Source organism: Trichosurus vulpecula, chromosome 1, assembly GCF_011100635.1.
Source record: "Trichosurus vulpecula isolate mTriVul1 chromosome 1, mTriVul1.pri, whole genome shotgun sequence".
NCBI lineage: Eukaryota > Metazoa > Chordata > Mammalia > Diprotodontia > Phalangeridae > Trichosurus > Trichosurus vulpecula.
In genome coordinates, this window is record NC_050573.1 from 496993602 (window position 1) to 497016602 (window position 23001).

General features: G+C 42.0%; 1 protein-coding gene across 1 annotated transcript in view; it reads left to right on the top strand.

Annotated features, from left to right (window-relative positions):
• UBAP2 (ubiquitin associated protein 2) overlaps positions 1–23001 on the top strand; it is a 126945-nt gene extending 103944 nt beyond the window's left edge. Inside the window, 13 exon segments of the mRNA XM_036739113.1 lie at positions 10214–10397; positions 11531–11600; positions 12597–12792; positions 14155–14246; positions 15229–15276; positions 19737–19815; positions 20497–20702; positions 21450–21549; positions 21633–21740; positions 22076–22143; positions 22509–22515; positions 22518–22699; positions 22902–23001. Coding sequence (XP_036595008.1) covers positions 10214–10397; positions 11531–11600; positions 12597–12792; positions 14155–14246; positions 15229–15276; positions 19737–19815; positions 20497–20702; positions 21450–21549; positions 21633–21740; positions 22076–22143; positions 22509–22515; positions 22518–22699; positions 22902–22997 — 1436 coding nt within the window. The 3' untranslated portion in view covers positions 22998–23001.

Here is a 23001-nt window from a genome sequence, read left to right on the forward strand (position 1 = left end):
TTGAACTCAGGTCTTCTTGACTCTAAGTCTAATACTCTACTGTACCACACTGCTGTGTCTATAGACCATGTGAATAGAAAGAGGAAACAGATGAATTAGGGAGATAAATCACAAATGTGGCACAGCAGCTTAGTGGAGTTACAACGGAGGACTTCAGTTATCAGGACATCTGGCAGAGTACACTCTTTGCCTAAAGGAATTAATAATATCTCTTCTTGCTGTAATGCTGGAATATCTGCTACCTACCCTAGGTTTAAGGAGAGCAGATTTCTCATTGTTCAGGGGAATAACAGATAGGATCTGACGGCCTAAAATTCTACAGTGGAAGTCAACCCTAGAAGGATGGGAAGCATTTATAAATGAATTTTTGAGACACAGAAACAACTGTAGGGAGAGTTGTCTAAAGTGACCTATACAAATGAGCAGGAAACTCATTAACCAAATTAGATTTTTAAATGATACTTAGAAGATGGAAATCAGAGCAGGTAGTGAATGGAAGCAAAATTTCCATAAGACTGGTGTCAGGAGTACCAAAAGCCAAGGCTGATGAAGAAAACCAAAAAAGGATAATGTTTTGTTTTGTTTTTTTTCTGGGTGGGGTTGTTTTTGGTTTTTTAAGCTATGTTAGAAATAAGAACAATCAGAAAAAGGGATGGCACTGCTCCTTAGGATAGATGTGGCATGTTGCCGTGTTGCCAAAAAAAAAAAGGGCAAGAAAGATAAAGTGAAAAAATTATACTTCATTCTTCACGCAAGAGTTCATTCGTTCTCTTGAGGTGGATAGCATTTTTCAACGTGAGTCCTTCCTGAATTGTCTTGCATCATTGTGTTAATCAGAGTAGCTAAGTTTCTTACGGTTGATTTTCCTTACAGCATTGTCTTCATTGTGTACAGTGTTCTGCTTTGGCTTGCTTCACTTTATGTACTTCACTTCAGATGGGCCTTCCCAGGTTTTTCTGAAACCATCCTGCTCTCATCATTGGTAAAAGCACAATAATGTTCTATCACAATTATTAATACTATAGATAGCTTTGATTTCTTCTGAAAGCTATCTGTTCATATCCTTTGACCATTTATTAATTGGGGAATGGCTCTTATTTGTATAAATTAGACTCAGCTTCCTATATATTTGAGACATGGGGCCTTTATCTGGGAATTTTGCTGGGGGACTTCCCCCCCCCCCTTTTTTTGCTTTCCTTCTAATCTTAGCTACATAATCTCCCATGATCTATCTATCTCTTCTTTGATCATGATAGATTCTTCCTTGATCCACAGATAGAATTGTTAAAATTTTCCAGGTTCCCCTAATTTTCTTGTGATATTTCCCTTTATGTTTGACTCATGTACCCACTTTGACCTCATCTTGGTATATGGTATGAGATGTTGGTCTCTATGCAGTTTTCTGCCAAACTACTTTTTAGTTTTCCAAGACAATTTTTGTCAGTGAATTTTTGTCCCAAAAGCTTGGATCTTTGTGCTTATCAGACACTAGATTACTATGGTCATTTAATACTGTGTATTGTGTACCTGATTTCTTCCACCAATCCCCTGCTATTTCTTAGCCAGTATTGGATTGCTTTGATGATCACCGCTCTGTAATAGAATTTGAGATCTGGCCCTGCTAGGCCGCCTTCACACGTCTAGGTATTCCTGATGTACTAGGCCTGCTGTCTCAGGTGAACTCTTATAGTTTGATTCTAAAAGTGGAATGTGAGTTTGCTCAGCTATTGTCAGTGATCAGTGAGAGATGATAGAGAATGAAAGGGGGTCCTGCAGGATTAAAGAGAGAAAAATGTTCCAATTTTTAAAAAGAGATCAGGGTAGGGGATGGAGAACAATTCTCCAAACTGTAGACCAATGAAGGTTACTTTGTTCCCTGTCAAAATTCTAAATCACAGTATTTAAATTATTGTTAGGGAACATCTAGAGAAGGAAGGCAGTGATCACAAAGATCTTGTCTTGACCAAAAACAAAGTGTTTACAGACTAACCTCATTTCTTTTTGATAAAGTTACTAGCTCAGGACAGAGTTGTAGACAGTTTACCTAGATTTTAGCCCAAGTTTGGCAAAGATTTTCATGCCGTATTAATATGAAAACTTGTCTGACCTTGAACCCAGAGCAAACTCAATAAAAATGGTTAGTGTTATTAGACAGGAACTGCGTTTATGCACAAGTCTCATATATCCTGAAGTATTTGAAACATCATCTCAGCAAAGATTGTGATTCATCTCAACACAATCAAGATTGTTCCATGAGCAAAAAAGTTTCAGAACTCCTGTGCTGAGATATAAACGAAATTAATTCAGCAGGTTCCCAGGGGCTGTTGTAAGGTCTCTCATTTTCTCTTTTCTTTAGTTTTTATTATTTCTTGATTGTTCAAAGGCTCTTTTGGTATCTACTATTGCCTTGCTTGTGTTTCTTGTCCAAGTCACCTACTTTCCCTACAGTTTTAGGAGTTATATCCATTATGGTTAGTTACCCAACTAAAATGTATCTTGCCTGTGCTTTCCTGCTTCTCATATTAGAGATGATCTGGCATTTGTGCCATTTTCTTCTTCCTTCTCATACCCTCTCATCTCCAAACAAGTATCATAAAAAACACCTAGATTTCTTGCAGAAAATTTCACCTGTTTATGGATCTTTTATTCCTAACATTTTGAAAAGTGTATACATTTCTTTCAGCAAAAAAAAAAAAAAAAAAAAAAAATTGTCAGTAATACATTTGAATCAACAAAAATATTTTCTTTTGGGGGGGGTTTCTGCTTGTTCTCAGTATGGCCCAAAATTAATTGGAAGTATACGTACATATACACATACATACATATAGCATAAAGTGACCCCCTTAGATTCATGGACTATTCTGAGTCTTTTTGATATAATGCACTTGAAATATGGATTTGGCATTAGTTTTTCTAGTTTTTATGTATAATGTGTTATGTGTGATTGAAGAAAAATTATTCAAATTTCCTTCCTTACCTATTGTAAAGTGATTGTGATCTTTTCAGGCTTGTTGAAATCCTAATGTGCTTTTCAGTCTTTTGATAAGTGTGCAATGACTTTAAATAACCACATATTTTACTTATGTTTTCTTTTGAAAACAATGGAGTCTGCTCTCCATGAAGTACTTTGGAATTAATATATTAATTGTGCCCTGTAAACCAGATTCACTAATTCATCAAACATATTTTAAACTCTTTGTGCCATCTATTAAGGCTTATGGGATATATGAAGGTGAATAAGGCTTAATCTCTCCCTTCCCAGAGTCTACAATCTCGTGGAAATTTTTAACATACATAAACAATACATTAAATTACAAAAATGAAATAGCATTACCATTCTGGAAAATTTTTGATGGGTTTGGAGTAGGTTTCAAGAATTAGGTGTCATTTGAGCTATCCCCTGCAGCACAGGTGAGCTTTTAAGGGGCTAGGGCATTCTAAAAGGAGGAGACATCCCAGGCAAAAGATTGCATTTGATGATAACCACCTAGGTCAGGCAGTAGTAGAGATGAGGCTGGAAAAGTAGCTTGATTGAGCTTGTAATCTTAATATAAGGTTAAAGAATTTGGGCTTTGTTTGGCAGGCAGTGGGAAAAGCATTTGAAGGCTTTTTAGCCCAAGAACAACATAATCAGAATTTTACTTTAGGAAAATATGTCTAGCTATTGCAGTAGTTTAGATTAGACATGAGCAGGGCCTGATGTGAAATAGTGGCAGTGGAAAATTGAGGAGCTCACTTGTTTCATCTGTATCTGACTCTTTGTGACCCCATTTAAGTTTTTCTTGGCAAAGATACTGGAGTGATTTGCCATTTGCTTCTCCAGCTCATTTTTACAGATGAGGAAACTGAGGCAAAAGGAGTTCTTAAGTGACTTATCTAGTAGGGCCATACTGCTATTAAGTGTGTGAAGCTGGATTTGAACTCAGGTCTTCCCGATTCTAGGACTGGCATTCTGCCAACCTTGCCACCTGGCTGCCCAGTTGATGAGCAGACAGAAGAAAAGATATGGTAAGAGCATAGCAGTTAACTGTATGTTGAAAGTGAGGGAATAAGTCAGGCATGGAAAGAACTTCAGAGGAGTAGCCGAACAGTGTCATCTCAGTTCAGAGCATCAAGCCTTTGCTGTCCATTCTCTCCCACTTTGAATAATTTTCTATTTTGTATATACCTAGTCAGGGGTAGGGAACCTGCAGCCTTGTCCCTGATCGGAGATCATCATGTACATGTTGTCTCTTCCAATACAATGTAAGCTTCTTGAGGGCGAGGACTTTCATTTCACCGGCTAGGTACTTAGTAAATGCTTGTTGGCAGATTGATTAAGGTTGCCACCTGTTGTGTGCTGCCTCTGTTCAATTGAATGGAGCCTGAGAAGCAGGCTCTATTAAAATTCCACTGTTAGTTGATTGCTGTCCAGAAAGAATCCGTTGCACTAAAAGCCTCCTAAAAAGTTCCTTCATAGTTAGAATTCCAATTGTAGTGTTGGCCCAGCTGTACTACTACCTATACAGTGATCTCGGTGTAACATTTACTTCAAATCGGCAGTATTCTCCATGTTTTCCAAACCAAATTCCTGCCTTCTAGTGGCACATTTCAGAGCTATAAAAAATGATGACATTCTCCCACCCCCTGAACAAAAACTAAGGAAATCTGGGATTAGACATCTTCTTTCTGTGTTTCCCAACTTTATCTTTGCAAACTACATTCAAAATTGCTCTGTAGAATAGTCATAATGGTATATTGACCACCATTAGAGTCTATAAAAATGCAAGTATTCCATTTATGATTTCATTATTCCAAAATAACATTACCAATAAAATATTTCTGAACCATTGTAATATGACTGATTAAAATTCAAAAAAATCTACTTTGTGCAGCTCATTGTTTTATAAAAAAAACTAATCTGTATTTAACAAAATTGAATTGTAAAGAATTCAGTTTAATCCAGTTTACTGTGAATACTCACTTAATAAGAAAGCCATTATCCATCTGGTTGTGTGATCCCCGGTTTAAATCTTTAACACAGACTCATTAATAAGGCACAGATTCACCGAAGTTGAAAGACCAGGGCTTTAGAAGGGACTTCAGAGATCATCTCCCCCAATTCTCTCATTTTCCTAACAGTGAAACTGAAATCTGGAGAAAGGAAGGTCACACGAGTGGATTTGAAATCTAGGGCTTTCTCCAGCTCCCCACCCTGATTTCCCAGCTTTCCCATCGTAGTTGATACCTACTGCAACACGTTCTTGGGAAGTGGTCGGGAAAGGGCTCCCCTCTGGAGAACAGCAGTTAAAGCCCTGTCATGGCACGTGCTGCCTTGTTGCGTACAGAGTAGAACAGTATTTAAATACTGGTAACAAGTTGGAAACTCTATTTTGATATCTCAGAGGTTGGTAAACTCTGAATTGTAATGTTACCGGCCCTGATCTAGTGGAAATAAGAAATATCTAATCTGTGATGCTTTAAGGTTTACATAACACTTTCCATAAACTCTCTCATTTGCTCCTCACAACAATTCTGTTTTATATATGATGAAATTGAGGCCCTTCTGTGTGCGTTCTTAATGTCACCTCCTGCTGGCTCACTTACCCACTATTATCTTCTCTAATCTATTTGTTCCTTTCTGTATTCTGTACACAGATGCTCAAAAGTCCCCTGTGTCCTTCAAGGGAAAAAAAAAACAACCCTCACTGGAACCCTACCTTACTCATTAGCCATTGTTTTACATATCTTTTCCTTTTCTCATCCAAACGCCTTGAGAAGCCCATCTCTACTAGGTTCTTCCTCCTCCTCACTCCACTTCTAAATTTCTGTGATCTGACTTCCAGCCTCATCACTCAGCTATGACCCCTTTCTCCAGAGTTACTACTGTCCTCCTTATTGCCAAATCCCTTAGCCCCTAATGCTCTTCCTTCTTTAGTTTGCAGCATTTGATACTTAACTGCCTCCTCCTGAATATCCACTCCTCTGAGTTTGACGTTTTCCTGTTTATCTAAACACTCCTGCGTCTCCTGCTGGATCTTCATCTGTTTCATACCCACTAACTTTAGGGCTTTGTGATATTGCTCCTAGTTTTCCTCATTACTTGAACATCCCTCAGGCTTCTATTAAATCTTCAATAATGTCGCATCCACTAACTGATTCTATCCCAAGGCTCTGTTTCTTTTCTTTCTCTACTCTTGTACTTGATCCCATCAGCTCTCGTGATTCCTTTACCATCTTTGTGCAAATGACTATTCAGCCATAGTCTCTTCCTTGATATTTAATCAGTGACATTTCATGTTAGACATTTCGAATTGGATGTCTGAAAGGCATCTTGAACTAAACATGTTGTTTCCACTCAGACTTCATCCCTTTAACCAATTTCCCTATTACTGGCACTTGCTTCCAGTCACTCAGCTTCCCAACTTTGAGGTCATTCTCCACTCCTCACCCTCACCCCATATATCTTGATAATTAGTTGCAAAATCTTGGGTTTTTTCCCTCCATTTCTTATATTCCTTTCTCCCTGCTCATACAGCCACCTTCCTTCATTCTTTCCCCTCCCCCAGCAGAGCTTTATCACCTTTCACCGGGACTGTCGTCGCAGTGTCCTGGTTGGTCTCCCTAATTCAAGTCTCTCTACACTAATCCATCCTCCATGTACCCACCAAAGTGATTTTTTCTAAAATGTAGATGTGACCAGGTCATTGCCTTCTCAAATTCTGACCTTATCGTCTTTCAAATTAAATATGAACTTGAATGTTTGGAATTTAAACTTCATCTTACCTTTCCACCCTTCTTACCACCTTCCACATGCTCTTTTGTCCAGTCACACTGGCCTCTTTCCACTTTCATATTTGTAACCTCGTTTCCCATCAGCATTCCTTTCCCCTGGCTGTATCCTATTTCTAGAAAGCTCTCTCACCTGTGTCTCTTAGAGTCTGAGGCTTCTTTCTTGACTCATTGTTTCCAGCCCATCCCCCTTCCAGTTGCTCATTCCTCCTCATAAGGTTACCATGTATTGACTCCATTTGTATCTTCTGTATACCTGTCCACGTATGCGGGATCTCCCTTTTTAAAATGTGAGCTTCTCTAAAGGAGAGATTGTTTTTGCTTTTTCTTTGTATCCCCAGTACTTATCACAGCATCTGACACAGAATAAGTTCTAATTTAATAAGTGCTTGTTGACTGAGGGTCAGAGACGTTAACAGGTTATAATTAGGAATTGTCAGAATGTGAGAATTGGAATTTAAACACGACCCCTTCCAACTCTCACATCCTGCTGGATATTTTTGTACTGTATCACACCAAACCACTTGAGATAAGAACCATGATCCCAAGAAGGCTGTATCACCACCCTGCAGAATCCATGCTTCTCTTAACTAATCCAAGTCCCATCTCTCTCACTTAGTACTTTAATGGCTACCATGAAGTGTCCTTGAGTTTCAGTTTCTTTTTCTTTAAAATAAGGACAGTTAGTCTTAATAGGATTCTTGTAAGGATCAAATTAGTTAATATGTGTAAAACCCCCTGAAAACTGCCACGTGCTTTACAAATAACTGTTGTGGATGGTGGTGATGATTGAGGCAGCCTTAAGGAGTATATATGGTGGTGAAGCAGCCGGGCCTTTTAACATGTCCTAATGGGAAGGATTTTTTGACCTTTTAAATATTTCAAAATTTTGCTTGGTTTTAAAAAGGTGTCATTTTGAAAGTGGGGGCATATGAGACTAATCCTGTTATAGAGGGGGTTTTGTTCATTTTGAATTTGTTAATCTTAGACTGTGTTTGGATTTACTTGTATCATTTTCTTTTAATTATACTTTGTAATTTGTTAGCTTCTCTAATGCCACTTTCCCCTTTGAATATCTTGACTCAAGCTTTTTGAGAAAAATAGACTGATTTTACTATGCAAATTTGCATTTCCACTGTCTGCCATAAACCTTTCTTGCCAAAGGAATACCAGTTCCTTTTCAAAAAAAGATGAACATAGACCCAATGCTTTGTTTTAAAGCATATATTTGAGTTAAATATATGGAAAATTCTATACCGGCATGCTAAATCCTTTTCTTTGGGCAATGTCTTTTTTTATTAATTAAATTTTTTTTAGTTTACAACACTCAGTTCCACAAATTTTTGAGTTCCAAATTTTCTCCCCCTCTCTTCCCTCTCCCCCCGCCCCAAGATGGCATATAATGATATGGGCTCTACATATACCTTCACATTAAAATTCTTTTCCCCATAATAAAACTGTAAAGAAGAATTATAACCAATGAAATGAACCATGAGAAAGATGTAACAAAACCAAAAATAAAATTACAAAAAAGAGAGAGAGCAAATAGTTTGCTTCAATCTGCAGTCAGATTCTGTAATTCTTTGTCTGGATGTGGACAGCCTTTTCCATCATGAGTCATTTGGAGCTGTCTTAGAATCTTGCGTTGTTGAGAAGAGCCAGGTCTATCAAAGTCAGTTATCACAGAAGCAGTGTGTCTTGTTGTCTACAATGTTCTCCTGGTTCTGCTCCCTTCACTCATCATCGGATCATATAAGACTCTCCAGGTTCTTATGAAGTCCATCTGCTCCCCATTTCTTATAGCACAATATTATTCCATTACATTTGTATACCACAACTTCTTTAGCCATTCCCCAAATGATGGGCATCCCCTTGATTTCCACTTCTTTCCTACCACAAAAAGGGATGCTGTAAATATTTTTCTACATACAGGTCCTTTCCCCCCTTACATGATCTCTTTGGGTAAAGAGATACAACCCTAGAAGTGGTATTGCTGGGTCAAAGGGTATGCACATTTTTATAGCCCTTTGGGCATAGTCCCCAATTGTTCTCCAAAATGACTGAATCTGTTCACAACTCCACCAGCAATGTAACAGTGTTCCAATTTTCCCACATCCTCTCCAGCATTTATCATTTTCCTGTTTTGTCGTGTTGGCTCATCTGACAGGTGAGATGTGGTAACTAAGAGTTGTTTTGATTTACATTTCTCTGATCAATAGTGATTTAGAGCATTTTTTCATGTGACTATAGATATCTTTAATTTCTTCCTTTGAAAACTGCCTGTTCATATCCTTTGACCACTTCTCAATTGGGGAATGACTTGTATTCTTATAAATTTGACTCAATTCCTGGTACATTTTAGAGGTGAAGCCTTTGTCAGAGACACTGGTTGTAAAAATTCTTTCCCAGTTTTCTGCTTCCCTCCTAATCTTGGTTGTGTTGGCTTTATACAAAAACTTTTCAATTTAAAGTAATCAAAATTATCCATTCTGCATTTTGTAATGCTCTGTTATCTCTCGTTTGGTCATAAATTCTTCCCTTCTCCATAAGTTGGACCGGTAAACCATTCCTTTCTCTCCCAAATTGGTTGTAGTATCAGCCATTATGTCTTAAGTCATGAACCCATTTTGACTTTATGTTGGTCTGTGTCCAGTGTTTTTTGGCACCTTCTGTGCTCAGTTTAGGTGCTGGACATTAGTCAGCAAAGTCAAGTAAGTGTCCAGGAAGTAAGAGCAGAAATGTGAGACAGCAGAGAGCTGCCTTCAGAGTGAGGGGCCCAGCTTCCAGTCCTTTCTGAGATGCCAGCGAGTCATTCAGCCAGGATCCCAGGCAGCTCTCTCAATGGACTTGTGACCTTCTTTATTTAGTGACATTTCCTTACCTGGAGTTGCCTATGCTAAGGAAATCACAGACCTGACCCAGAGAATGGCTGTGAGCAATTTCTAGTAAGTCTTTTTAAACCCGCTCATGAAAAAGCATTGAATTTAAATATACGTTTTGCTTGAAAATACAGACATTGTTAGTTTTTAGGATAATTCTTCTGCATGAGGGCTTTAAAGATCTTTCCCTGAAAGATTTCTTGATCCACTTTGTGGGTTGAAGCTAGAAGACCCTGTAGTGTTGTAGACATAGATGTAGGTTATGACATCTCCTGCCCTTCATCAAAAGGAATTTACTTTGGATGAAAAAATGTTGATTTTTCTTGCATTCGTTTGTATAAGGAAAGGCCTCAGTTAACAGTGAAGGATGCTAATGTCCATTGTTGTCGCATTCTATGACCGGTTTTAGCCCAGCCCAGTTCCACATCATTAGTAACAGTAGAAATGGAATTGGAAGGTGAAGGGAAGGCTCTCCGCCGAGCACAAGTTCGCTGTCACTATTGAGCTTAGCAGAACCCTGTTCTTCTATGGATTTCTCTGCAACTTAAATAAACTTGTTGCAGCTACTTCATCTGTTACAGCACCGAAGACAACAGAAACCTCTCCCTCTCTCTCGACTCTGGGCTCTCTGCCAAGCACAGCTTCCGGTACTACGCTTCTGCCTTCAGCAACCCCACACACGGCCACGTTGCCTTCCTTGCCCCAATCCAGCGATTTGTCCAGTGGCTCCCTCGCTCAGCTAAGCAGGTATAGTGTGATGTGCGGGCCTGGAGTGGAAAAAAGAAAAGATTGAAATCCGATGGAAAGCTATGTGGAGATTTGTTTCCAATAAAGAAATAATGTTTTTATCTGATGGTTGATAGATTTTTACCATAAATCATTTGGGTGAGGTTTTGCCTGGCTTGTACCTTAGCAGAAAAAAAATAGGCTTAATAAAATGAACTGCCTAACTTCCTTAGCCATTCTTTTATTTAAGTGCAAGAATGTCCTAAGTTCAGGCTGATGCCAGCCTCTGCTTTGATTCCCAGTCAAATGGTATCTAAACTGCTACCGTCATGCCCATTCTTACTTTATATGTTCACCCAAGCTTAAGTTTAGGGAAGGATTGACAATGAAATGAAAATTGAAATGAAAAATGAAAAGACAGTGGTGCCTACTTTCAAACACATTTCCAATTTGACTCCCAAGAATCACTTTTCAGCCTTAATCTTTTTACCAGCAGGGTTATAATGAAATGGATTTTGAGAGATGAAGTACTTGAAAAACTGTGTCTCCTTCATTCTGTTAACCTTCTCTTATCAGAGATCCTTTCCATCATGTTAAGCAGAAGAGCTTGATTTGAATCCTAGAATTTATGGTTAATTACCCAGCCCATGAGCGTGGGTTGTTTGGTTGACTATTTGAACATAGTTCCTTTAATTACAACTATAATGAAATATTTCTTGCCCTTTACAAATACTAGTGGCTAGAGAATCTTAACTTCTATTTCTTAAAAGAATACTCAGACTTTTTCTAAGAAATGGAGACAAGTAGCATGTATAATTGACTCTTTAACTTAAAAGATAACAGGGCTACATGAGCCAGAGTTTTTCATGCTAGCACCAGCCCCTGGTGATCTAGACCTCCAAGTTTTGCTGAGGGTTTTTCACCTGTCTAGATGGGGAGCAGAGACGCCATTGGCACTGAAATAGCTTTTAGAGGAAGAGAATGGAAGAGACACATTAGAGCCCAGCATATGGTTTTCGAAGCTGCCAGGTGGGCCTATGTGTAATCTTAAAAAAAATTTTTAAACTGTGCCCCAAAAAATCCCCTTCTCTAAGTAGTCATTATCACATAATGACTGGTCTCAATGAAAATAGTTACTCCCTTTTGTTTTGTAGTTCACTGTCCAGTCATCAGAACAGCCTTTCTTCTGCATCATCAGCACTGTCATCAAGTACTTCACACACAGTAAGTGGCCTTTTTTCCACCTAGGAATTGGAGAGTGTTGAAGGTAATTTGTAATTTTTGACAGAAAATTTCTTTAAGATTCTCATCAGTTAACCTCTCAAGCTCTGAATTTAAAACAAAACAAAACAAAAACATGAAAGACTTGTTCTAACTCCAAAAGATCTCTTTCTTAATAGGTCTTTTAAACTTGTTTAAAAAATTATCTAATTGTGAGGATAATCTTCAATAAACCTCTGTATTATTAGTTAATAAAGAACAAAAAAAGTTATACATGAAGTTCTGTTTTGAACAGTTTGTATTTTTAAAGTATATTAAATTTATTATTGTAAAAATAGACATCTTGTTTGTGTCCCCTTGTGAATTTTTTTTCTGCTGTGTGTTTGATGCTTTTTTGGTCAATTCTATCACTACCCACTCACTAAACTTCCTTCCCCTTCCCCCTTCTTCCTACAAATAGAAACCCTTTTTTGTAATAAATAGTCTTACAAAATGGATCAACACATTGGCCATGTCTGAAAAATGGATGTTTCATTCTTCATCTCTATTCTCCATCACCTCTCTACCTAGAGGTTGTTGGAAAGTTTCGTGTGTGTGTGTGTGTGTGTGTGTGTGTGTGTGTGTGTGTGTGTGTTAGTGATAGTCGAACACCCTCCCACCCTTCAAGGATTTTGGGGAGTTTGCTGGGTGGGGTTTCTTCAGTGTTATAAGAAAACATTCAAATTGGGTTTTTTCCTTGCCACTTAAGTGAAATGTGTTACCCCTAAAGAATATTGTAAATTATCTACAGTGTGTAAAGCAAAAAAAAATGAATGGGCGACTGCACTAATCAACATCTCTGAATTATTAGACTCCACACGCATTTGGAATTAATCTTGGAATCATAGTGAAAATAGCCCTTGCAATTTCTAAATTGAATTTGTAAGAGAGTTTACTGTGTGTTTGGCACGTCGCCTCCAAGCACTCCTGAGTCCCTTTTCCTCGGTTTTGTTTTGTCAGCATGCCGGGGCTGAGAACACAGCCTCGCTTCCACCCTCCACCACTTTCTCGGCTGCTTCTGCCTCCGCCACCAGCACCAGCTCTTCAGCTGTCAGCATGGCCAACAGCATGAACACTACAAACAGCCTTGGTCTGAGTGTCACCAGTGTCTCTATGCCGAGTGCAACCACCAGGGCAGCACCCTTAGTTTCTTCAGGTATAAGATGAACACTGCTGCCTCTCCCTACATAACCAGGCGGGTTAGCATCTTGACACTTTGGAGTGACTTTTGTAGGGGGGTAATACCACTTTTTTTCAAATGCTGACAGGCTTGAGAGTTGAATTCTTGGGATTCTTTTTTACTTCAGACACATCTGGGGAACCTTCAGGTTTCATTTAAAGGGGAGAGGGAACTGCCAGAGTTAAGTCTTTGAGATGCAAGAAAGTATCAGTTTTGACAAATTGTGGCAGGTTTTTCCCATGTAGTTTTCAAGTTCTGTTGCCAGAATCCCAGTGGCCACATCTTATTCTGTGATTAAAGACAGCATCATGCCTTGCTGTAGCCTAGAAAAATGCTGCCTGTTCTTGGCTACTGTTCGGGGTGGGGGTGGAAGAACTTTATCTGTAATTTCACTAGTAGGCAGGTCTCTCCCAGGGTACAGCATTTAACTTAGCAGGACAAACTATTGCCCAGCTACTCTACTGAATCCACAGTCCAGACGTTGCCCAGCCTGATTTCCCATTCAGCTTCTTTGTATGAACAGAAAAATTTTGCCTTTTTCAAATCTGATAACCTATGTGAACAGTATTTCCCTTAGGACAGAAGTTCTTAACCTAGGGTCTATAAACTTGCTTTTTAAAAGCTTCAGTAACTGTATTTCAATATAGTTGATTTCCTTTCTCATCTTTTATGCATTTAAAAGCATTATTCTAAGAAAGGATTCATAAACTTGACCATACTGTCAAAGAGAACCATGTCACAAAAGGTTAAAATCCCCTATCTTCCAGAATGTGCTTAAGTGTTCTCAGATCGTGGATGGCAAAATGCAGTTTTTCTCTCAGTTTGATTTTCCTGCACACTCACCACTCCTTCCCCATCCTCTCCTTCTCTCTCTCCCTCTCCCTCTCCCTCCCTCCCTCCCTCCCTCTCTCTCTCTCTCTCTCTCTCTCTCTCTCACACACACACACACGCACACGCACACGCACACGCACACACTCTCACAATATTCTTGGAATTCAGTCACATCTCATCTAGCAATGGCTTCACTTTTGCTCCCTAGGGTCTCCAGCATTCACCTGTCAGGAGATAGCGACCCAGTTGCAAAGTGCAAGCAGTCAGCCTTTGAATTGTCTCTCCAGTGTGTGCCGCCCCACTCCCAAGCAGACATACATGTGATCCAAGCTTTTGTGTATAGTTAGTATCACAGGACCTACTTGACTGAGGTTCTTCTGACTTGCCATGAAATTAGGTCTTATCAGCGATGGACCAGTAGGGTCCTGTCGATACTGTTTTCGTTACTGCTTTACATGGTTTGGTGGTTTGTTTGTTTTTTTGTTTTTGTCTTTTTTGCTTCTACAGGCAAAGCTCCCCCCAACCTACCCCAAGGTGTCCCACCCCTTCTACATAACCAGTACATTGTGGGTCCCGGAGGACTCCTGCCTGCCTACCCAGTAAGCACTCTACTTGTACCTTGTCTCCTGCTCTGACTGCCTTGATTTGGTCAGTTTTGGGGGTGGTGTTCCAAGCCTCCTGTCTGGCTCCTGGAATTGTATCGTGCACTTAATTTACAATTTTCCTCCTGTGCCCCTTGTAAGTGTTATTTATCAGTGATTGTTAGGTAAGGCATTATGGGCATGTCTTCCTTACCCAGCAATGTATGTGTGATGCGCCCTACACCCAGAAGCATACAGACTTTGCTCATTCCAGGAGCTGTAGGTTGTCAGGGCCTCCTATGAAGCTCAACAATACTATAATTCTCACCGCCCCCTCACTACTCTATATGTCCTTCCCAAACCCTGGAGTACATTCACTCTTCGGTCCAGATTCCGCAAAGGAAAAGACATCAGCTTACTGATGAAGGCAAAGGAGTGATTTGAATAATACAACTGGGCTTGGCTCCCAACACTGTAAAATTCAACTCCTGGGACAGCCTGGCATTCAGACTTTGCATTGAAGATATTTTCTCCAAAAACTAAGCTGTGCCCAGAGCTGACCTGTCCGTGGTTGCTGCTTTACTCTAAGCTGTTAGAGGGAAAGGATGTAGTTGGATGAGAGTCCTGGCGCTTCCAATTCCTAACCTAGAAATCCAGGCTTCCAGTGACTGTAGGAGCTGAGCCAGGTGATCTCAACTCCAGCACACTGCTGGCTCCTCCCTTTTTCCTGGCTTCCACCGAGGAGCAAGCTATATGTTAAAACCAGTGGGTGAGTTGGTTATTTATAAAGTCCAAATGAGAATCTCCTGGGTTGTCACAATGATTCTTCCTTGGGTTTCCCTCCTTCCCCATTTGGGTGCTTGCACACCATTGTTATGGTGCCTTGCCAGCAACAGTTTTGAACTTCTTCCCTGGGGTTCAAAATCTGGGGGGGTGTCTGTGGCCCAAGGAATGGGGGAGTGTTATAATGGCCTTGTTACTTGTCTTTGTCTTCAAGCAGATTTATGGTTATGATGATCTCCAGATGCTCCAATCCAGGCTACCAATGGTAAGTAGGAAACTGTTGGTCAGATTGTGGCACAACCACTGTCCTCCTGCAAGTGGCAGGCAAGATGAAACATGGACGAATCGGCTTGTGTTGCTCATCAGCTGTCGTCACCATAGTGGGCCAGACAATGTGAGGCGAGGGCAGGCACCTGAGGCATTTGCTGACACCATCCCTGTCCACTGTAGCTACCGTTTTTCTCTCTTTTGCCTGCCTTTCTCCCTTCTGTCACCCATAATTGCTTTTTCCTAACCATATTTTCCTTTCTCCTCCTTTGTTCTTATGCCTGCACAGGGTCTCCACAGGCATGGCTTAGATTTACTTTAGTAATTTTGAGCTGAAAAAAAAAATTGCTGCCCATTGATTTGGGGAATTCTTAAGATTACCAGGAAGAGGAAGGATAATTTTACATTAGTTCACTTTTGCTTTTTCATGAGATTCAGATAAAAGAATCCATTCCCAGTCCTAATCTCCTTCCTGCCTAGTCTTTTCATCTGTAGTGACTGAGCATAAGATACTTTTGGGAGGAGGCTTCAGAGGGTCCTGGCCAGATCAATCTGCCTGTCTTGGGTTACCTCTAGATCAGAACTCTACAAGGTCTTAGATATAGGATCCTGAGGAGGATGGATAAGGAAGTCACCCCAAATTTAAGGTGGGAAAACAGAAGGAGGTAAATGTTTAATTAACTTCAATGATGTTTTTAATTAAATATCTCTTTATGTAGCCCATGCAGAAATATGCCTGACATATGGTTCTGTCGCTTGGGGTCCCAAAGAATGAAAATCAGTTTTAGTTTCCCTTATATTTCCTAGGAAGAGAAAAATGTAACAGGATTTATGTTCTTTTCCCATAGTCCCAATGTAGGTCCATTCTCTCCTTTCTTCCCTGCCTTTATTCTATTGCCCCTAGCCTCCATTCTTTTCTTTAAAAGCTAAGAAGTAATATCCACTGTTACAGACCTTTTTGACATGGGTCGGTTGAATTTATTTCTGATCATTTATCTCATTTTCCTGCTTGAATACCCAGGCAAAAACTTCATTGTTAGCGCAGATACTGTCATAGCAATGCCATTTGTTGGGAAGGTAATTTTACTTATCCATCCAACTTGGAACCTGGACTAAAGGAATGATTTGTAACAGGCTTTGATTCCAAATCCAGGTTGGCCCCATGGTCTTTAGTTCTGCTAGTTTCGAAGAACACTAAACACTTGCTTTTCCTATTGGTAACTGAAGGTTCCTGTTTTTTAGACCAACAGCATCACAAAGATAAAATCTACTTAATTGTCATAAACACAGCCTTCATTTTATACAGCCTCCATTCTAGATGCAACTAGCCCATCTTTAGGAAGGGTTTCTAGGGCCAGGAACGGCAGGGCATAGCTATCACCTTCCCTTCAGGCAAGAATTCTTTAAAGCCAAGCCAAGCTCAGCCGTTTAGATGGAGAATATAGCTGCTTCTATTCCTGTGGTTCCTTTAGTCTTTCCTTCACTAGACTGAAAACCCGTAGCAGCAGCTTTTCTCTGTATAATTCTGATTTTCTAAATCTTTTATCTTCTGAACCTTTGAACTTTTTAAAAACCATGCCAGTTAACTCTTAAGTCAGTCATTCTGAATTCGGAGAATATTAATATATAAATTTGACAGAATGTAGTCACAACAGATTAAAAAGTAGTTTTACAAACCTGCGTCCAAAATCGAGATAATTTATTCCCTCGTTGGTGTCATAAGCCTGTGGACATATTGCCTAGGACCAAGTTATTCAGCTTTCAGTCTTGTCTTTTCGATTCTCAGAGTTTTTCTTCCTTAGTCAAAAACTGTTGGTGTTGATTCCCCCTCAAAACACCTCCTCATTTCTACTCTAACAGATCTGCCAAGAGCATTAATTATAATTCCTCCCCTTTAAGAAATCCTGTGCCTTTTGGAAGTATTTTTTCAGCCTTAGAACCATGTGTTCCATAAGCTCATCACTTTCTCAGTCAAGTGTCTGTAGGAACCTCTGACTAGGGGATCTTTATTTCCTTCTCTCACCAAGCCTGAGATTGTTTTTGCTGAAGACTGGGAAGCTTGATGACAGATTTGTGAAGTTAATGCCTTGACATTTGCCCTTTGGAAGAGGCTGATCTTTAAGACTTTCTGAGGATTTGGATTGCAGGTTGTGCTTGCCGGTTAAGAAACTCCCAAGGAAACCATCTGGGCCAGTGTATTGGAGATATTGTGTAGGAGCTGCTTCTTAGGAAGGTTATAGTCATGATAGATTTGAGTGAAAAGGAACAATAGCTGATGAGAAAACTCCAAACTGAGGTGAGAGATCTGCCCACTCGTTGTCTATATATTTTCCATTTATTTTTTAGCTTTTAAGAATTTTCCCTATTCTCTGTCATTTTCATGTTTGTTTGGTCACTCTTAATCTGTGGAACTTTGAAGCCAACTTTTTCAGAGATCAGATTGTTTATGGCAGAGTAACTAGGCATTTTTAGTGTATAGAGCATGTTCTCTCCATAGCATTTAGGAAAAGTCCTGAAGCAGCAGGTAACCCTCTCTCTTCTTGGCAAACCTGGAGCACCAGGTTTCTGACTAGGTCTGTGGTTAGTGTTGTTAATGCACTCCTGACAAACCTTAAGGCCGTATTTTTCAGGCTCAGTAATTTGCAGTGGCCCAGAGCAGAGCTCAGATGTCTACAGCCTTGGACTAGCATGAGCCATGGCCACATGAGAGGTAGTTCCCTCAGGAAAGCCCCCAAGAGTCTAGCTGTGTCTTTCTATGTCCCCAAGATGAGTATCGATGGCCAGATCTCAAGACCTTCCCCCAGATGACACACTTTTGAGTTCCTGGTTAGTCAGGCCTGCTTCCTGCCCAGAAGAAGAGGAGGAGGAAGGCTGTTTCCCCAAGTTGCTTTTTTTTCTTTCTAGACACAGCCAAGTAAAACTAAATGAGAACAGTGATTTGTGTACACTAGCCAGTGGTAAGAGAAGCAGCCTGGTGTAGTGAGAGGAGTGCTGACCCTCGAGTCAGAAGACCCAGGTTCAAGACCTGGCTGTGCTGTTTCCTAGCTCTACCACTTTGGGCAAGTCCCTTAACTTCTGAGCCTCAGTTTCTTCATCTGTGAAATGGTGATAGTAGCACTGCCTACCTCACAGGGTTGTTGTGAACCATAAAGCACTATATAAACGTGAGCTGTATTATCATTTATCATGCTCTGCAGCCACAGTGGGTGGCTTTGGCAGTTCACTTCCTCCTGTATTCTGTGGGATCTGGGTTAGTTTTCCCATTACTGGTAGGCCCTCCCTGCCAAAAATCCCTAGCCCAGGAGAAGGGTAACCCTCTGCTTTGTTTGTGATCATTTTCCCAGGAAGGTGATTCCCTTCCATAACTACTTGCTTATAATTCAGTTTGCATTCTCCAGACTATAGGCTCCATCCAATCAAAAATATCCTCGTTTGTAGCTGATACTTAGTGTGTGTTAAATCTTAAAGATAAGAAATTGAAGTCTTTTAGCCAGCTCTTTATGACCCTTCACCAAAAGTGCCTTCAACTCAGTCAAAATGTCACCCCACCCAGCCCTGCAAAAGTACATGGTGGCTCCATCGCTGGGGGCCCCATGGGGGCTGGCTCTTGGCCTGTTGGAGGGAGGGAGGGAGGAGTGTTCACCAGGCTTTGTATAGGGGACACCTCACTTTGTAGGAAGGATGGATGGTGCAGCAATAACATGGCATAAGACATCTCTTCTATCCCAGCCCCTGCAGGGGGAGGGGAGAGGGGGAGGGAGGAACTTGCTGAACTTTGCCGTCTCTGCTGCTGCTGCTGCTGCCGCTGCTGCTGCTCATCCATAGAATCACTGCCTTCTCCACGTTTCTCCTATGCTCTGCAGGTGTCAGTCCGGTTGCCTCAGCCCCAGGGTGGTGGGTGTGATGGTTGTCATAACTCGCTGTCATGTTGCTGATTGTAGACAAACACCAAAGTCTTAACAAGCTCTCAGGCCATCATTTCCTTTAATGCTAGCACTGGGGGGAGTCTGCCCTCCCAGCCCAACCCTCACATACCTCCCCCCTGATTTTTGGCTGTCCCCTTTTTAACCCTTTAGGCACCTCCTCTACTGATGACTCCTTTTCAGGTTTGTACTGTTCAATCAACTTTTTTAGCCGCTATTCTGAGTCTTTGATTTAGGAAAGAGTAGCATTTTTTAGGCCTTGTAGCATTTGCAGCCAACCAGTTAAGGTACGAAACAGGAGTGTGTGGGATTGGGTACCTAGGCATCCTGGCCGGGTCCCATCTGACTCTGACCATGCCTGGGCTGTCTGTCTGTCCTTCCCCTTGGAAGTCCCTCACCCCTGCCCCCACCCTGTCCCACATGTGTTGGAACCCTGTGCGTTCTGGTGCTGCCGTGTGCCTTTGCCTGCTGGGGGTTTGTGCTCTCATGTGTTGGGTTGGGATTTGATCAAGTTGTTTGGGGGTGTCTCTTCCAGGATTATTACGGAATTACATTCCCGGCTCCTGCGACCCTCACCGGCAGAGATGGGAGCCTTGCTAATAACCCATACTCAGGTTTGTGCCTTTTCGGGGAAGATGTAACTAGGTTGGCTTTTTCTCTCCCATCCCCGCTCCAGGGCCAACTTGAGGCTTGTGGTATCGATCCAAAAACTTAGGGTTTGGGTAAACTAGAATCTGCTTTGCCCATCTTTTCTTTGTAGGTAACATTGTGACTGTCCACAAAGCAGTTGGATCTGAGACCTTTCCTTGTCTGTCTTGTGAAGGGACCATCCCTAATAACTTTTGCTTTCAGCTACAGTGTGATAAAAAGAGTGCTGGATTTTCTGGGTTTGGATCCCTTGGTGACTTTGGGTAACTCACTGTAGCAGTCTGGGCCCTAGGCTTCCCCTGTTAGTGTGTTTGGACGAGATGATCATGGGATCAAATGGAGTAAGCCTTTCTGCTCTCTGAGTCGAAGAGGAGGAAAGTGACAGCCACAGTGACTGCCAGTTGGCCCCTATACCCCATCCCCTCTTGTATATTCTTCCATGGGGCCAGTGACAGAGGCCTTCTTTGTCCCTCTTGCTGTCTTGAGAGGGAAAGGAGTGGTCAGAATGGGGCAGCACTGAGCTAGATAGGAGACCTGGATCCTGTCTTCATGCCCTCGGATGTCCCTACATCTCTCCTACTCAGCTGGGACTGCTTCCTACAGGGCAGAAGAGGTCAGCCCTTGGACCTGCTGCCTTCTCCCCGCAGGTGATGTAACTAAGTTTGGCCGTGGAGATTCCTCGTCCCCTGCTCCCACCACCACTCTGGCTCAGCCACAGCAGAACCAATCTCAGACCCACCACACAGCTCAACAGCCCTTTCTCAACCCCACGTTGCCTCCTGGCTATAGCTACACTGGCCTCCCCTACTACGCCGGTGTACCCAGCGCTTTCCAGTATGGGCCAACCATGTTTGTGAGTATGTGGGTGCATGTTTGGGGACAGAAAAACAGCTTTAAGCCACGCAAAAGGCTGTGCCAGAAGCGACGGTAATTAGTAGCCTTGAGGAAAGTTTCCGCTCCCTACTCATGTTATTTTGGAGCGTCTTCCTGTGTTGAGCTAGGTGACACAAGGTTCATTCTAATTCTCAGTTCTAGAGTGGCTAAGCTTCTTTGGCTCTCTGCTTCCTCAGTAGCCATTCTTAACCAAAGAATGCCATTCGAGAAATGTTCTCCTGGTACAGCTTGGTTTTGGTTTTTTCCCTTAAAGCTTTATCACCTTAGTGGAGATAGAATGTGAGCAGTTTCTCTAGGGTCTGCCTTGAATCCTTGCTCTTTATGGGTTGCTTCACACATTGTCATTTTCAGTAGCCATAATATCACTTCAGCTATCCCAAACACACACTAGGAAACTCATTCCTTACCCCTTTTGGAAGCAGTTATTTTAATCTGTACAAGATAAGATGTCTTTGTCTCCCAGGGCGGCCCCATCTTAGAAAAATCCTTTTCAGCAAATGCATTCTGTCTCATACTGGCAGAGGATGTTTCTGTCTTGGGGACATAGAAGAGCAGTTACGCGGGTTGATAAGGTTTCCTGAAAGGGGGGTAACCACATAAGTATCATGTTGGAAGGCCAAAACGTGGGAAGGCATGGAGAAAGAAAACAGCAGGTGTTGCTGCTTCTCTGTCCTTGCCCCAGAATTGTGTCTCCCTGCCCCTTTAGGTCCCTCCTGCTTCGGCTAAACAGCATGGAGTGAACCTGAACACCGCCACTGCACCCTTTCAGCAGGCCAGTGGTTATGGCCAGCACAGCTATGGAGCAGGTGAGGGGGCAAGGCCAGGAGAGGACTTGGGACTGGGCCCTCCTCTCAAACCTCCTGTGCTCACCATTTCTGATGCCTGGCAGGTTATGATGACTTGACCCAGGGAACAGCGGCTGGAGATTACAGCAAAGGAGCCTATAGTGGTTCATCACCAGCACAAAACAAGTCTGCTGGTTCTGGACCTGGAAAAGGTAGTGCCTTGACTTTAGCCCCTTTTCTTCCCATCTTACTCTCAAGAGCTATTTAAAGTTCCCTGTATTCCACTGGCAATTTCTCAACAGCTGCTGAATCTATCAGAAGTTCTTTTTGTGGGTTTTTCTTTCTTTGGGTGGTTTGATTTTTTATTTTGGTAGGGTTGGGTTCATTTTTATGTACTAAACTCCTTCCGGCCACTGAGCTCCCAGAATCTTCCAACTCTTCCAGCACCAACTTTTTGCCCTTTACTCTGACATTGGAGCAGGAAATACTGCCCTAGGGAGACCTCTACTGGATCTCCTTGGGGGAACAGCCGCTGTTTATTTCACAGGGGTGTCAGTGACCTCAAGTAATACAGGTGTGCCTGACATAGCTGGTTCCGTGTACAACAAGACTCAGGTGAGTTGCAGGAAGGAGGGGGAAACTGGACTTTATGCCTAGATCCCCCTCAACCTAGCCCTAATTCCCCACACTTTCCTTTTGCGTTCAAGAAGCCTGGTATGTCCATGGAAAACACGGAGGCACCATATGTATGTCGTGCAGGGCAATCTTAAGCACTGCTGCTTATTCACCTTTCTTGACTTAATTTCCTCAAAGGTCAAATGAGGGATTGGGCTAAGTGATCTCCAAAGCCCCATTCCATTTAGGTGAGGAAGAACCAACCTGAAGAGGCAATGGAGCGTGCTGTAGTGGGAAACACTTAGCTTCCCACTCTCCTATGTATTAGATGTATCACCCTACCCCCTGCCATATCCACATTGCAGACATTTGACAACAGGGATTCCACGCGGGCACCCCACCACCATTCAGCCTGCCCTCAGCCCTGGGCTCCACAGGCCCACTGACCCCTGGTGCCGCCCCGGGTTATGCCCCGGCCCCGTTCCTGCATATCCTGCCTGCCCACCAGCAGCCCCATTCCCAGATGCTACATCACCACCTCCAGCAGGATGGGCAGGTGAGTCGATCCTTAGATCCCAGAAGGACTCATCTCCCCCTCCCTTCCCACGATCCACAAAAGTGATCAATCAATTACTGAATGGGGGGTGGGGGTGCATAAGTTGGGCTGGGGATTAAAAGGACTCTGGGACTTTTCAATCTCCTGCCCCTGGGGCAGGTGACTGCTTAAACCCTGACTATCTGGGGCCCTCACTTTTCAGGGTGGCGCTGGCCAGCGTAGCCAACCCAGTACCCTGCAGCCAAAGTCTCAGGCCACCAAACCCACCTATGGCAGTTCTCCATACTGGACAAACTGAGCCC